Source organism: Salvia miltiorrhiza, chromosome 3 (genome assembly GCF_028751815.1).
Source record: "Salvia miltiorrhiza cultivar Shanhuang (shh) chromosome 3, IMPLAD_Smil_shh, whole genome shotgun sequence".
Taxonomy (NCBI): domain Eukaryota; kingdom Viridiplantae; phylum Streptophyta; class Magnoliopsida; order Lamiales; family Lamiaceae; genus Salvia; species Salvia miltiorrhiza.
The window spans coordinates 44,723,173-44,734,284 of NC_080389.1; the positions used below are offsets into that span (position 1 = coordinate 44,723,173).

General features: G+C 36.0%; 1 protein-coding gene across 1 annotated transcript; it reads left to right on the forward strand.

The window, feature by feature from the left end:
• Positions 1 to 5,772: 5,772 nt before the first annotated feature.
• Positions 5,773 to 10,839, forward strand: LOC131015971 (phytyl ester synthase 2, chloroplastic-like). The gene is made up of 14 exons (XM_057944489.1): positions 5,773 to 6,293; positions 6,474 to 6,525; positions 6,642 to 6,697; positions 6,810 to 6,968; positions 7,051 to 7,161; positions 7,293 to 7,399; positions 7,715 to 7,836; positions 8,062 to 8,170; positions 8,461 to 8,600; positions 8,748 to 9,120; positions 9,223 to 9,336; positions 9,441 to 9,526; positions 9,640 to 9,749; positions 9,824 to 10,839. The coding sequence occupies exons 1-14, from the start codon at positions 5,897 to 5,899 to the stop codon at positions 10,030 to 10,032; spliced, it is 2,145 nt and encodes a 714-aa protein (XP_057800472.1). The 5' UTR covers positions 5,773 to 5,896; the 3' UTR covers positions 10,033 to 10,839.
• The last annotated feature ends 273 nt before the right edge of the window (positions 10,840 to 11,112 follow it).

An 11,112-nucleotide genomic window follows, 5' to 3' on the forward strand; every position in this document is an offset into this window, starting at 1 on the left:
GTTGGGATTTTAATTGATACACAATCATAATGGTTGATTAATCTTAAATTTCAAATATTTTACATATGTTGATTAAATATTCAAGAAAGATTAAATAAATAAATATCTTAAAATCTATTTTAATCATAGTTGTTACCAATATAAATATTTTAATAATGTTATAAATATTTATTGAATAGTTTATTATATTTATCTGTATGACTAACAAATATAAAATATTTAAAAGATAGAAAATTCACTGATACTTAAATTGGGGGCAATGTGAAAAATTATTACAAAAAAATATTTCATATAATCTTAAGTAGATGAAAATAAGAACAAACAAATTTTTTTTTTAAAAAAATAATTATTTCTAAAAAATAGTAAGATGATTTTGGCGGGAAAACATAATTTGCTATTTATGTTAGTGGTTGAGATTATATATATATATATATATATATATATATATATAGATATAGATAATGATTGAAAAATTACCAGTCTTTTGCCGGCGGTAGGTGGAACGAAGAGAGAGAGGGCCCCTTCGAAGTACCCAGACTCGGTCTGCTCCCCTTAGTCTTTATTTTTCTTTTTCTTTTCATTTCTTAATTGTTGCCAGACCCCTTAGTTTTCATTTCCTTTTTTCCTTTTCATTTCTTAATTGTTGGTGATGAATGGTAATTTGTGAGAATAATTGCGGAAGTTAAAGTTCAGTTTTGTAGATTGGTGAATCTGTTAAAATTTGGTGAAAAATGAATCGTGATGAATTCGGTTGGGTGGGTGCTTTTATGCTAATGAAAAATTAATCAAAGTAAGCAAAAGTCATTAACACTATCGTTGTGCAAAATCTTTGTACTATCTTTGTGTTTTCTCTTGAAAAAGCTGGATCTTCATTAAATGCCAAATCTACAACATTAATTGTCTGATCTCCTCCGATATGCTATATAGATTGACTCCACATTATTCTTTCGACTTTAGGGCTGATGTGTCATAAGTGAATCTGAGTGCGTGTTAGTGTCTGAAACTTCAGCCAGTTTGCGCAAGCTGATAGATCATCAGTTGGTCATCTAATACTTACCGAAATCTTCGAGTTCTGGAGACTGAACATCAAGCTGATCAATTGATACCTTTAGGCCGCATATGTAAACATAAAATGCACACTCTCTAGCACATGAGCTACAATCTACAAGATACACCCTTGACATATGATCATCATCCTAAGGGTTTTGGTATTAAATCAAAACTATATAAATTTTTCAACAATTTTCTCCTTTTTGATTATGCCAAAACCACTAAGTCTAAACACTGTATCAGAGCAAAAGATATAACAACTTCGTAAGACTAAACATCAGATACAATATCAGAGCAATGATGTACAACAACAAAACAAAGCTAGACACTCTATGATATCAGAGCTATGCAATCACAAAGAAAGCAAGGCACAAGAGATCAGAGCAACTGAAAACAGTAAGAACTAAGCATCAGGAATAAGAGTAAATTTCTTAAGGTATCATAGTAATATCGATAATGATCATGTTGATATAGAGAGTAAGCATAAGTCAGTATACGTAAAGCATAGAATAGCAACATCTATTTGCTTGGTGAGCTGACATCACTCTGGTGAAACTGATCAGCTAGGCTGGGTATCAGAGCATGGATCAGTTTGGATGTCAGCATCAATAGAACTGGAATCAGAGTGAAGACATTATGATCAAGTCTGGTTTTAGAGTCTTCTGGTATCTGAGCTTAAGACATGTATCAGTACCTAAGAGTCTTCAGGTGTCTGAGCTTTTATTCATTTAAGCTTGGTATAGAATCTGATCGAAGTTTCAGGAGTTTTCCTTTAGCAGATCATATCCTGAAATCACATCAGATCAAATAATTCTAACCAACTATCATATTAGAGTAGGATAAACATAAGACAGAGCCTGGACAATGAGAGTTTGTCATCATGGTGAACTTGAACCGATTTTATAGTGAAGATGCTAGTACAAAGTACATGGGATGGAAAGATAAGTTATATCCTATACATTTTATTACATGTTCAGTTGAGTTCAACTCATCAGTTTTCGGCCTTCAGACTTTAGCAAGCTCTGCGTACTTCATCTTGCTGGGCTTCCCGATCTTCAGGAGTCAGTTGCCCAAACATTGCATACATTCTTTTCCTCAGAGCACCAAAATGGCATGTCTCGATGAACTCATTATTGACTACTCTAGTCTTCAAGATGATAAGATGATGAAGGATACATTCTTCGGATGAAGGATTTCATGGTGTTCATCATGGAAACTTCGAGTACGGTATCTACTGGTTCTTCAACTGGATAGTTGCAGATAAACTGGCAAAAGCCTTCATCAACATGTTCTTCAGAAAGTCCGTGCCGGTAGTAACATCAGATAATAAATTCATGCTAGAGTGTGTTCCATCTCTTGTACAGCTGCACCGAAATCAAATCCTTATCATCTTGATCCAGTTCCATCATCCAAGAAAAATAGATTTGAATGTCATCTTCGAACATCTTAATCCATGATCTTACAAGCCATTTAGTGAACATAAGGTATGCAGAGGTGGGTTCTCCGAAGTGTTTTTCTTTCCATGTAGTTCTAGCTTTTGTCAAATGAGTTTTCTTTCATCAGTTGATACATTTTCTCCCATTTCACTCTGAAGCTTTCAAATGGAGAAATTTCCCAGATTTTGGACATTGGAGAGATAAGCGGCACATATGGTTTCTTTTCTTCTTTCTTTCTCAATTGCCCATGCTCTCTCGTTGGCTATCATTTTCTTCGTAGTTTCCTTGACTCGTTGGGTGGAAGGTCCTTCAGCTCGGATGTCAGCTTCTTCTCCAATAGGATTCGATATCATGTCTAGTAGGTTGGTGCGAGTTTGTCTCTTCTTTTGAGCTGGGGCTTCACGAGTCTTTCGTTTCTGACCTCATTCCCCTTTATATACAACTTTCATTTTCTTTGTCTCTTCTCCCTTTTTGGCATCATTGGGTTGAAGAGCTGTATGTACTCCCTTAATGTCAGTTTGCTCTTCTTCAATGATGGTGATTCGCTCGAGAATTCTATGGACCGATGCATCGAGTTCCTTGAGATGCTCGATTGCCTTTATTGCATGCTTGTTTTGATGGCGTTTTACTTCTCGTGTTTTGAACTACTTGAGGTAGTCGTACTCCGATAAACATGTATATAACTCTCCCAAGATTTTCATGTGAACTTAGTAGTTTATATGTCCCGAAAAGTTTTGCATATATGGTCGCAACCATCTGTAATAAGCCTGTAACAAAAGATAAATAATTCCGGTAATATCATTCGTGGAAGAGTATAAGCTTAAAAAAGTGAGCAGTGAACTTTGGGATGATGTGATAGAATGCATGAAGATACGTGTGGGTGATAAGGTCCCTGCAATTTGAACATTTGCTATCAGGTCTCTTGCGCGGTTTGCAAACGATTCAGAGAACAATGAAATTTTGAAGTTGATGAGGAGTAGAATAAGTGGATAATTGAGATCGTTACACGTGTACACAAACGAATGGGACATCAGATTGAGTGCATGGGAAAGACATCCCTAGCAGAGTCAACCAACAGTTCTGTACTAAGGGTAGTGCATTGAAGACATACGCAGCTCTGTAGCAAGCATCGCGGAAGAAGGCCGAGAATGATAAGAGGCTGAGTCAACTTAAAGAATCTCCAGAGCTGAAGACTAGAGAGAAGTATGAGTCTAGAACGAGTTTCAAAAGTGTCACATTTCCTTCCCGCATTAAAGCCAGGCAGAGATCGAAGGAGTGTTCTGCTCGGATAAGAAGTAGCTTTATTCGTATATGCTGATGTCATCAAGATCTAAAAGCTAACAAATCCTGACATGCCAGTTTCAACTCTGTCATCATGTTACTTGCACATCGCGTGATCCGAGGATGAAATTACTATTTTACCCTTATGACCTATGTATCCTATAAATAGATCTCTCTATCTCTTTCTCTCGTCATTTATAACTCACGTACTCAGTAATGCAACATACTATCACCTTTTTCGTGTGTTCTACAATATCTTTTTGTCATCTTCCATACTTGTGCAGGTAATCCATCGATTTATAATAGGATCTCACATTATAACTCAACAGAAGTTGTTCATGGAAAAACTGCCACTGGAGCAGAATGGCGTATGACCTTCATCTATTTGTCATAACATCATATTTTTATTTGTCATAGCTTCTTGCTTGTGCTTTTGTCTTCTCATGAATGGTCTTGATTGGCCTAACGGTGAGTAAATGAGCGGATCGCCTTGTCGAAAAGCAGGAGATCTTGCTTGGCATAGTAATTTAGGGGAGAATATAAATGTAATTTTACAATTTAATCAAACAGATTACAACTGTTACCAAACAGTTGATAATTTTTATCTTGCCTATAAACTGATCTATCAAACACACAATTAGATTTCCCACCAACCCTTATCTGCAATGGGCCCTTTTGTTTAAAACTAACAAGCCTTATCTTGCCAAGCCTACCATATCATCCGACAACCGCATAATGATATATATAGTAATAGAGATGGGCATTTACTATCTATGATTAAATAAAAAATTTAAATTCAAATAACATTGTTCACTCTCAGAAAATGAATCTGTTAGGAATACTAAAAGCTACTGGTCTAATTTAAATATAAATTCTTTTGAATCCCTTCTAAAATGTCTATTTTAAACTCCAAATATACAAATACTGGGGAGAGAAAGCAGAATGCAATCATAAATGCTAAGGTCTTTTGATTGCAATTCTAGTTACTCAGCCTGAGGTTTAACTTAACTAAAAGGAATTTTAGTAAAACTTAAATACATAAACCCCAACGAAAATTCAAACAATCAAAAACACTGACGATACAGACAAAAGAACTCAATCGCACCCCAGAAACAATCTCGCAAACCCTGAATCTCGTAGTCTTATTTGTTGTGGTTGCAGCCACCAAAAGAAACCTGATGAAGTTCTCCAAAAATTCATCACCAGAGTTGTCTTTATCGCTGCCCGAGCAAGAGAAAGTGGAGACGAACTTGATGATACGCTCGGAGGAGGATGTTTTCCTCTGGAAATTGAAAATAGGTAGAAGGGCTTCACAAAATGTCGCGCAAAATTCGTTGTCAATTGTGTTTTTGAATTTGAAAAAAGAGTAAAGTTGAAAACGTGATTATTTTAAACAGTATTGTAGCACCTAGATTATTTTAAACTCACCAATTTGGAGTGTCTAATTACGAAGCTTAAACTGAGAATTTACAACGGGCCGAGGCTCAACCTCGGGCTTTCACACTAAATAATCTTGGCTACCAAACATGCGGTAGACACCAGATAAATAAACAAATCAACCTTAACTAGTCTACCAAACACACCTATTAGAATTTAATATATAAAAGAATAATCTAAGAGTATTTAAAACGTTACTAAAAATAAACAAAAATAAGTCATTCATCAATTTTTTTTTCTTTATAAAAATGATCAATAATAATTTCTCATTTGTTTTTTGTAATAATTCAAACCTCCAATCGATTAGTTATAATCAAAACATCTTACTAACTAAGTTTTACTTTGTGTCAATTGATCATCAACTTTTTCACCCAGAATTTTTCTATGGTAATAGTAAGTGTTTTATTTTAATATTTTTCTTTTTTCTTAGTGAGTGACTCATTTCAAAATTCAAGAATATTCTTTAAATTCTATCTTTATTTAATATTTTTTTTATTTGATAATTAATTGTATATAGTGTTAGTGTAATAATTATATATAGACATTTATGGAAATGATTGTCATTTTCCTACCAAAATAAGCAAATCATCTCTCAGTCTCTCACTACTATTCTCACCGCATTCAAACACTCGCACCCGCTCTCACAAGTCACAATGCAGAAAAATATCGCAACAATTTAACATATACTATTCATGGCCGCCACCGCAGCATTCGCCGCCGTTATCTGGCCGTTGACCCTCCGCCAAAGATATGCATCCCCGACCACCGGAAAATTTAGGTCAATTTCAAAGCCTGAGCTCTCTGTTTATGCATCAGCGGTTCGGAAAGAGAAACAGCCGCGAGAATTAGCTCCTTCCGTCTCCGATAGCAGCGCTGTGGGGAAGAAGCCGGCGGAGGAGATACCACCGAGTGGCGGCAGAGGTCGCGAGCCGGAGGCCGAGTCGGATGACGGACTGTCGAGTTTGAAAAATTATTTTGATCAGTGTCGAGAGTTCATTAGTAAATCGGACGGCGGCCCGCCGCGATGGTTTTCACCTCTGGAATGCCGATCGCAGTTGAAGGATTCTCCTCTTTTGCTCTATTTACCTGGTTAGCTTATTTAATTTGATTATTTTTTTCAGTTTATCATTTTCCGAAGCGTTGTGGGATAGTGAAACTAAACCGTGCTGCATATTGTGATTGGTTATAGTTTTAGGTTGGATTTCTCAGTGAAGTAAATTGCAGAAAAATAAAAGTAGTTGTGATCAAATTTTTGTTCCAATTTTGCAGGGGTAGATGGAGTAGGATTGGGACTTATGATGGAGCATGAAAGACTTGGAAAGTGAGTTCTGTTCTCCATTACATGAAGTATTATAGTATAGAATAATATTATAAATGTAGTATCATAAATGAACTCCACATTTATAATTTAATTGCTTCTCTTTTGTGTCGCACAAGGATTTTTGATATATGGTGCATGCACATCCCCCTCAAGGACAGAACACCATTGACAGGTTTTTGTCAAAAATTCATTATTAAAAACTAGCAATCTCAAAAAGAAATGTCCCCCTTGGAGGAAGCTAAGTGAATGGTGTACTTATCTACTGATTATTTTTCATCTCTCAGACTTGGTGAAGTTTGTCGAAAGTACTGTTAAGACAGAGCATTTGCGTGTTCCAAATAGACCTATATATCTTGTTGGAGAATCTTTCGGGGCATGCCTTGCGCTTGCTGTTGCTGCTTGTAATCCAGAGATTGATCTTCCCTTAATCTTGGCTAATCCAGGTAGTTCTTGCATTGTTACAAATCATTATGTGAATAGAACCTAGCAACTGAACCTTTTGTCTGCTCAATCTGTTATGCGCAGCCACATCTTTTGGAAAATCTCTGCTGCAACCACTAACTCTATTGCCGTTGTCAGCAATGATGCCTGAGAAGCTCAGTTCCAGCTTGCCTTATGTCCTAACTTTACTGTTAGGTTAATATTCTTTATTTTTCTTTGACTCCATATGTTTTGAGTTTTTGTCTATAAGAACATTACAATGGAAATGGCTAATGTTTTGCTGAGCTAACAACACTTGTATTCACACGAGGTTTTTTGTTAATTAGGCAATCCTGCAAAGATGGTGGCAGCAGCAATGAGCAAACATCTTCCCTTGGACCAAGTGATTGAGGTGTTATCTCAGGAAAGTGTAGCAATCTCCTCATATCTTTCTGTAAGATCCCTATTCGTAGCATAAACATGAAAGCAGTGATGAATGTATATGCCTCAGTTTTATTCTACAACTTCATTGCTATCTGGGCCAGTTGCTTCTGTACTTTCAGTCACACTGTTTGTGTTATTATATGCTGACTTGCCTGAGAAGTTACTCCAAAAAAACTATTTTCTCATATGGAATAATATTTTGCCTATCCAACTATTAATTCTATGTTTAAATTTCTGGAGCAACTGACCATTTGCAGAAAATTTCTGTAGAATTATATCTGGATCAACTTAGTTCCCACTGACTAAGCTGTGTATTTTCTCATAGACTATGTCAAAGCTATTCACTGTGGAAACACTTTGCTGGAAGCTGAATTTGCTCAAATCAGCTGCTGCATTTGCCAATTCACGACTTCATGCAGTGAAAGCTCAAACATTGATACTTGCAAGGTTGTCAACCTATTCCCATCTCTCTGGATTTGATGGTATCAACTATCAATAAAGCTAAATTTTCCTCGATTTCTTGAAATATTAATTTTAATACTGATCCATCATATTCTACTTCTCACCCTTTAGTTCATCTTGTTGTCAGTATCCAATTTCTTATTCTTCAACAATATCCATGTTGTATTTAGAAGTTTACTGTTCATCACGCAGCTGATTGTTACTCTGCAGCGGACAAGATAAGTTGCTTCCAAGTAGAGATGAAGCTAATAGACTTTGTCAGGTGTTGCAAAAGTGTCAAGTTCGTCTATTCGCAAACAGTGGCCATGCCCTCTTCTTGGTAGGTGAATTGCTCGCTTTATTGTAATAGAGAGCTCTATTAGAAATGAAGATGCCATCCAGTTCGGTAAAGCTGTAAACATAAGGTTATTAAGAATTAGGGACAGAAGAGTAGATATAGGAGTGAGGCAAACCACCTGTGAATCATTAATGCCAATTGGTCAGTTGTTCTGGGAAGCAACAATTGTATACCTACATAATATCTTTAAAAGATTATGTTAACATAGATCTATTACATTATGCTCTTGAGGTTTGCTACATCATGGTACATTTTGCATATGTTGATCTCAGGAGATGCAGGAGCACGGCTTCAGTTTGGCCTCGATTTTAACTGGTGCCAGTTTCTACAGACGTGGAGAACGCCACAATTATGTCTCAGATTACTTGCCGCCAACCCCTTCTGAATTTTGGAGAATCTATGAATTACAAAGGTAAAATTGAATCCAGTACAGGCACCTCATTTCTGGTGTGAGTTCATTATTTTTTGTTTAGTTTCAAAACCATCTCAGCTCTTTGATCCATCTCCAGCACGTAATAGTATTGCTGTATTGGTGTCATCACTGACTATATTTAAGCAGATGGATTGAAACTGCCGTCAATCCTGTGGTCCTGTCAACTTTGGAAAATGGAGACATTGTTAGAAGTCTGGCTGGAATTCCTTCTGAAGGACCAGTGCTATATGTTGGTTATCATATGATGCTTGGCTTTGAAGTTGTGCCTCTTCTGGCCCGTTTTTGGATTGAAAGGAACATTCTATTACGAGGAATGACACATCCGATGGTGTTCACCATGTTAAGAGAAGGAATAATACCACCACCTTTGTCAGCCTTCGATAATATGAAGATCATGGGAGCAGTTCCGGTATCAGCAACTAATTTCTACAGGCTTCTCTCTTCAAATTCTCATGTTCTACTCTATCCTGGAGGAATGCGCGAGTCTCTTCATCGCAAGGTGATACGAAGTGGCCTTGCATATTATCTGATGAAATTGATGAGTATGTTTCTTCTTTAATATATTTTCATGAAATTTGTCTCAGCTGTCTTTAAATTTCAGGGTGAGGAATACAAACTATTCTGGCCAGAACAACCTGAGTTTGTCAGGGTTGCGGCTAAATTTGGAGCCAAAATCGTGCCTTTTGGTGTTGTTGGAGAGGATGATATTGGTCATGTAAGTTTGAATTATGTCTCTTTGCTCCTCTTTGTTGCACTTATTTCCCATTCTTCAACCTGAAAACACGAACACTCTTAACCTTCTATCGATCTTTCCATCAGTTACTCTTGGATTACAATGATCTGACACGCATTCCATATATAAAAAATGCTATAGAAGAGCTAACGGAGGAGGTGGTGAAGTTGAGGTATCTCTCCCCTTTGTTATATCCCCATGTCTCCACATGCACCGGCCACTACTTAATCTTTTGAATCCTTAAAAACATCAAGTAGATTATACAATGAACATGTCTGATCACAGGAGCGATGCTATAGGAGAGGTAGCAAACGAAAACGTTCACCTTCCAGTCATCATACCCAAAGTTCCTGGCCGTTTTTATTTCTTATTCGGGAAGCCTATAGAAACGGAAGGTCTGTGTATTGCATGCTCAAATGCAGCAGCTTCTATGTTTCTATATGATTGTTTTGGTTGTTTGTTTGTGTAGGAAGGAAGCAGAAAGTGAGAAGCAGAGAAAAAGCTCAAGAATTGTATTTGGAAGTGAAGAGTGAGGTTGAGAAATGTCTTGCTTATTTGAAGGAGAAGAGAGAGAATGATCCATATAGGCACATAGTTGCTCGTCTAACTTACCAAGCAATCCATGGATTTGATTCCGAGGTACCTACATTCGACTTCACCACCAAAACTCATCCCTGATATATACGAGATTCTGTATTATATATTGTATTGAAATAATATACTTGCATGACCATTTTGAAGAACAAAAGACAATATTTGGCCACTAATTGAAGAAATACAAAATCTATCCATTTTTTACATTTTCGGACTATTTTGCCTTTAATTAGGGCAGACCAGATTCGGGTTTGCGTGCGGGTTAGGCACACATGACACTATTAGTGCCATTAGTGTCATATACTCAGTACTGCACGAAAAGTATTTATGGTCATAGTGCCATTAGTGTCATACGAATGGTACATATGGTCATATTAGTACTATTAGTGTCATATACCTTTGTGATGATATTATTCAGATGGGTACATTTATATGATATTTTTGAACACTTCCTCGTAGGGTTTACATTATCTATTTAGTGTTTATATTATCCATTTAGGGTTTGGATTCTCTATTTAGTGTGCTGCACGAATGGTACTTATGGCCATATTAGTGTTATATATTATCTTATGTAGTGTTGCATGAATGGTATTTATGGTCATATTAATGTCATTAATGTCATATACTTAAAAATTTTTTTGGTTGGCAAACCCGATTACGACCTGAATCCGGTCCGCCCTAATTAAGGGCAAAATAGTATTTACATGTAATAAATGGTTAGATTTTGTATTTTTTTAATTAGTGGCCAAATATTGTGTTTCCTTCTTCAAAATAGCTATTTCAAAAATGCTCTCTATTGTATTTGTTTTATTTTTCTTTCTAATATAATTCTTGATGTGGAAAATGTGTAAATTTTGATAGAAATAGAAGCTAAATATTTTGATTTTTCAAGGATCACGATCAAATGATAAGTGAAATGTAACTGAATAACTGATTGTTTAAAACACTTTTAAATTTGACTTATTAGCTAGTGGTCAATAGTCATGGCTTTGTTGAGAAACTAGTTGTGCTCCCGCAACTGTATATTACACATATAATTTATCATTTTTATAATTTAAATTCTATAAAAGTAATTACAAACCTTATACTGATAGATTTATTAAAAATTGTGAGATGATTAGAAAAAAATAAATATGACATTAGAAAAATAAATTCCGCTATATA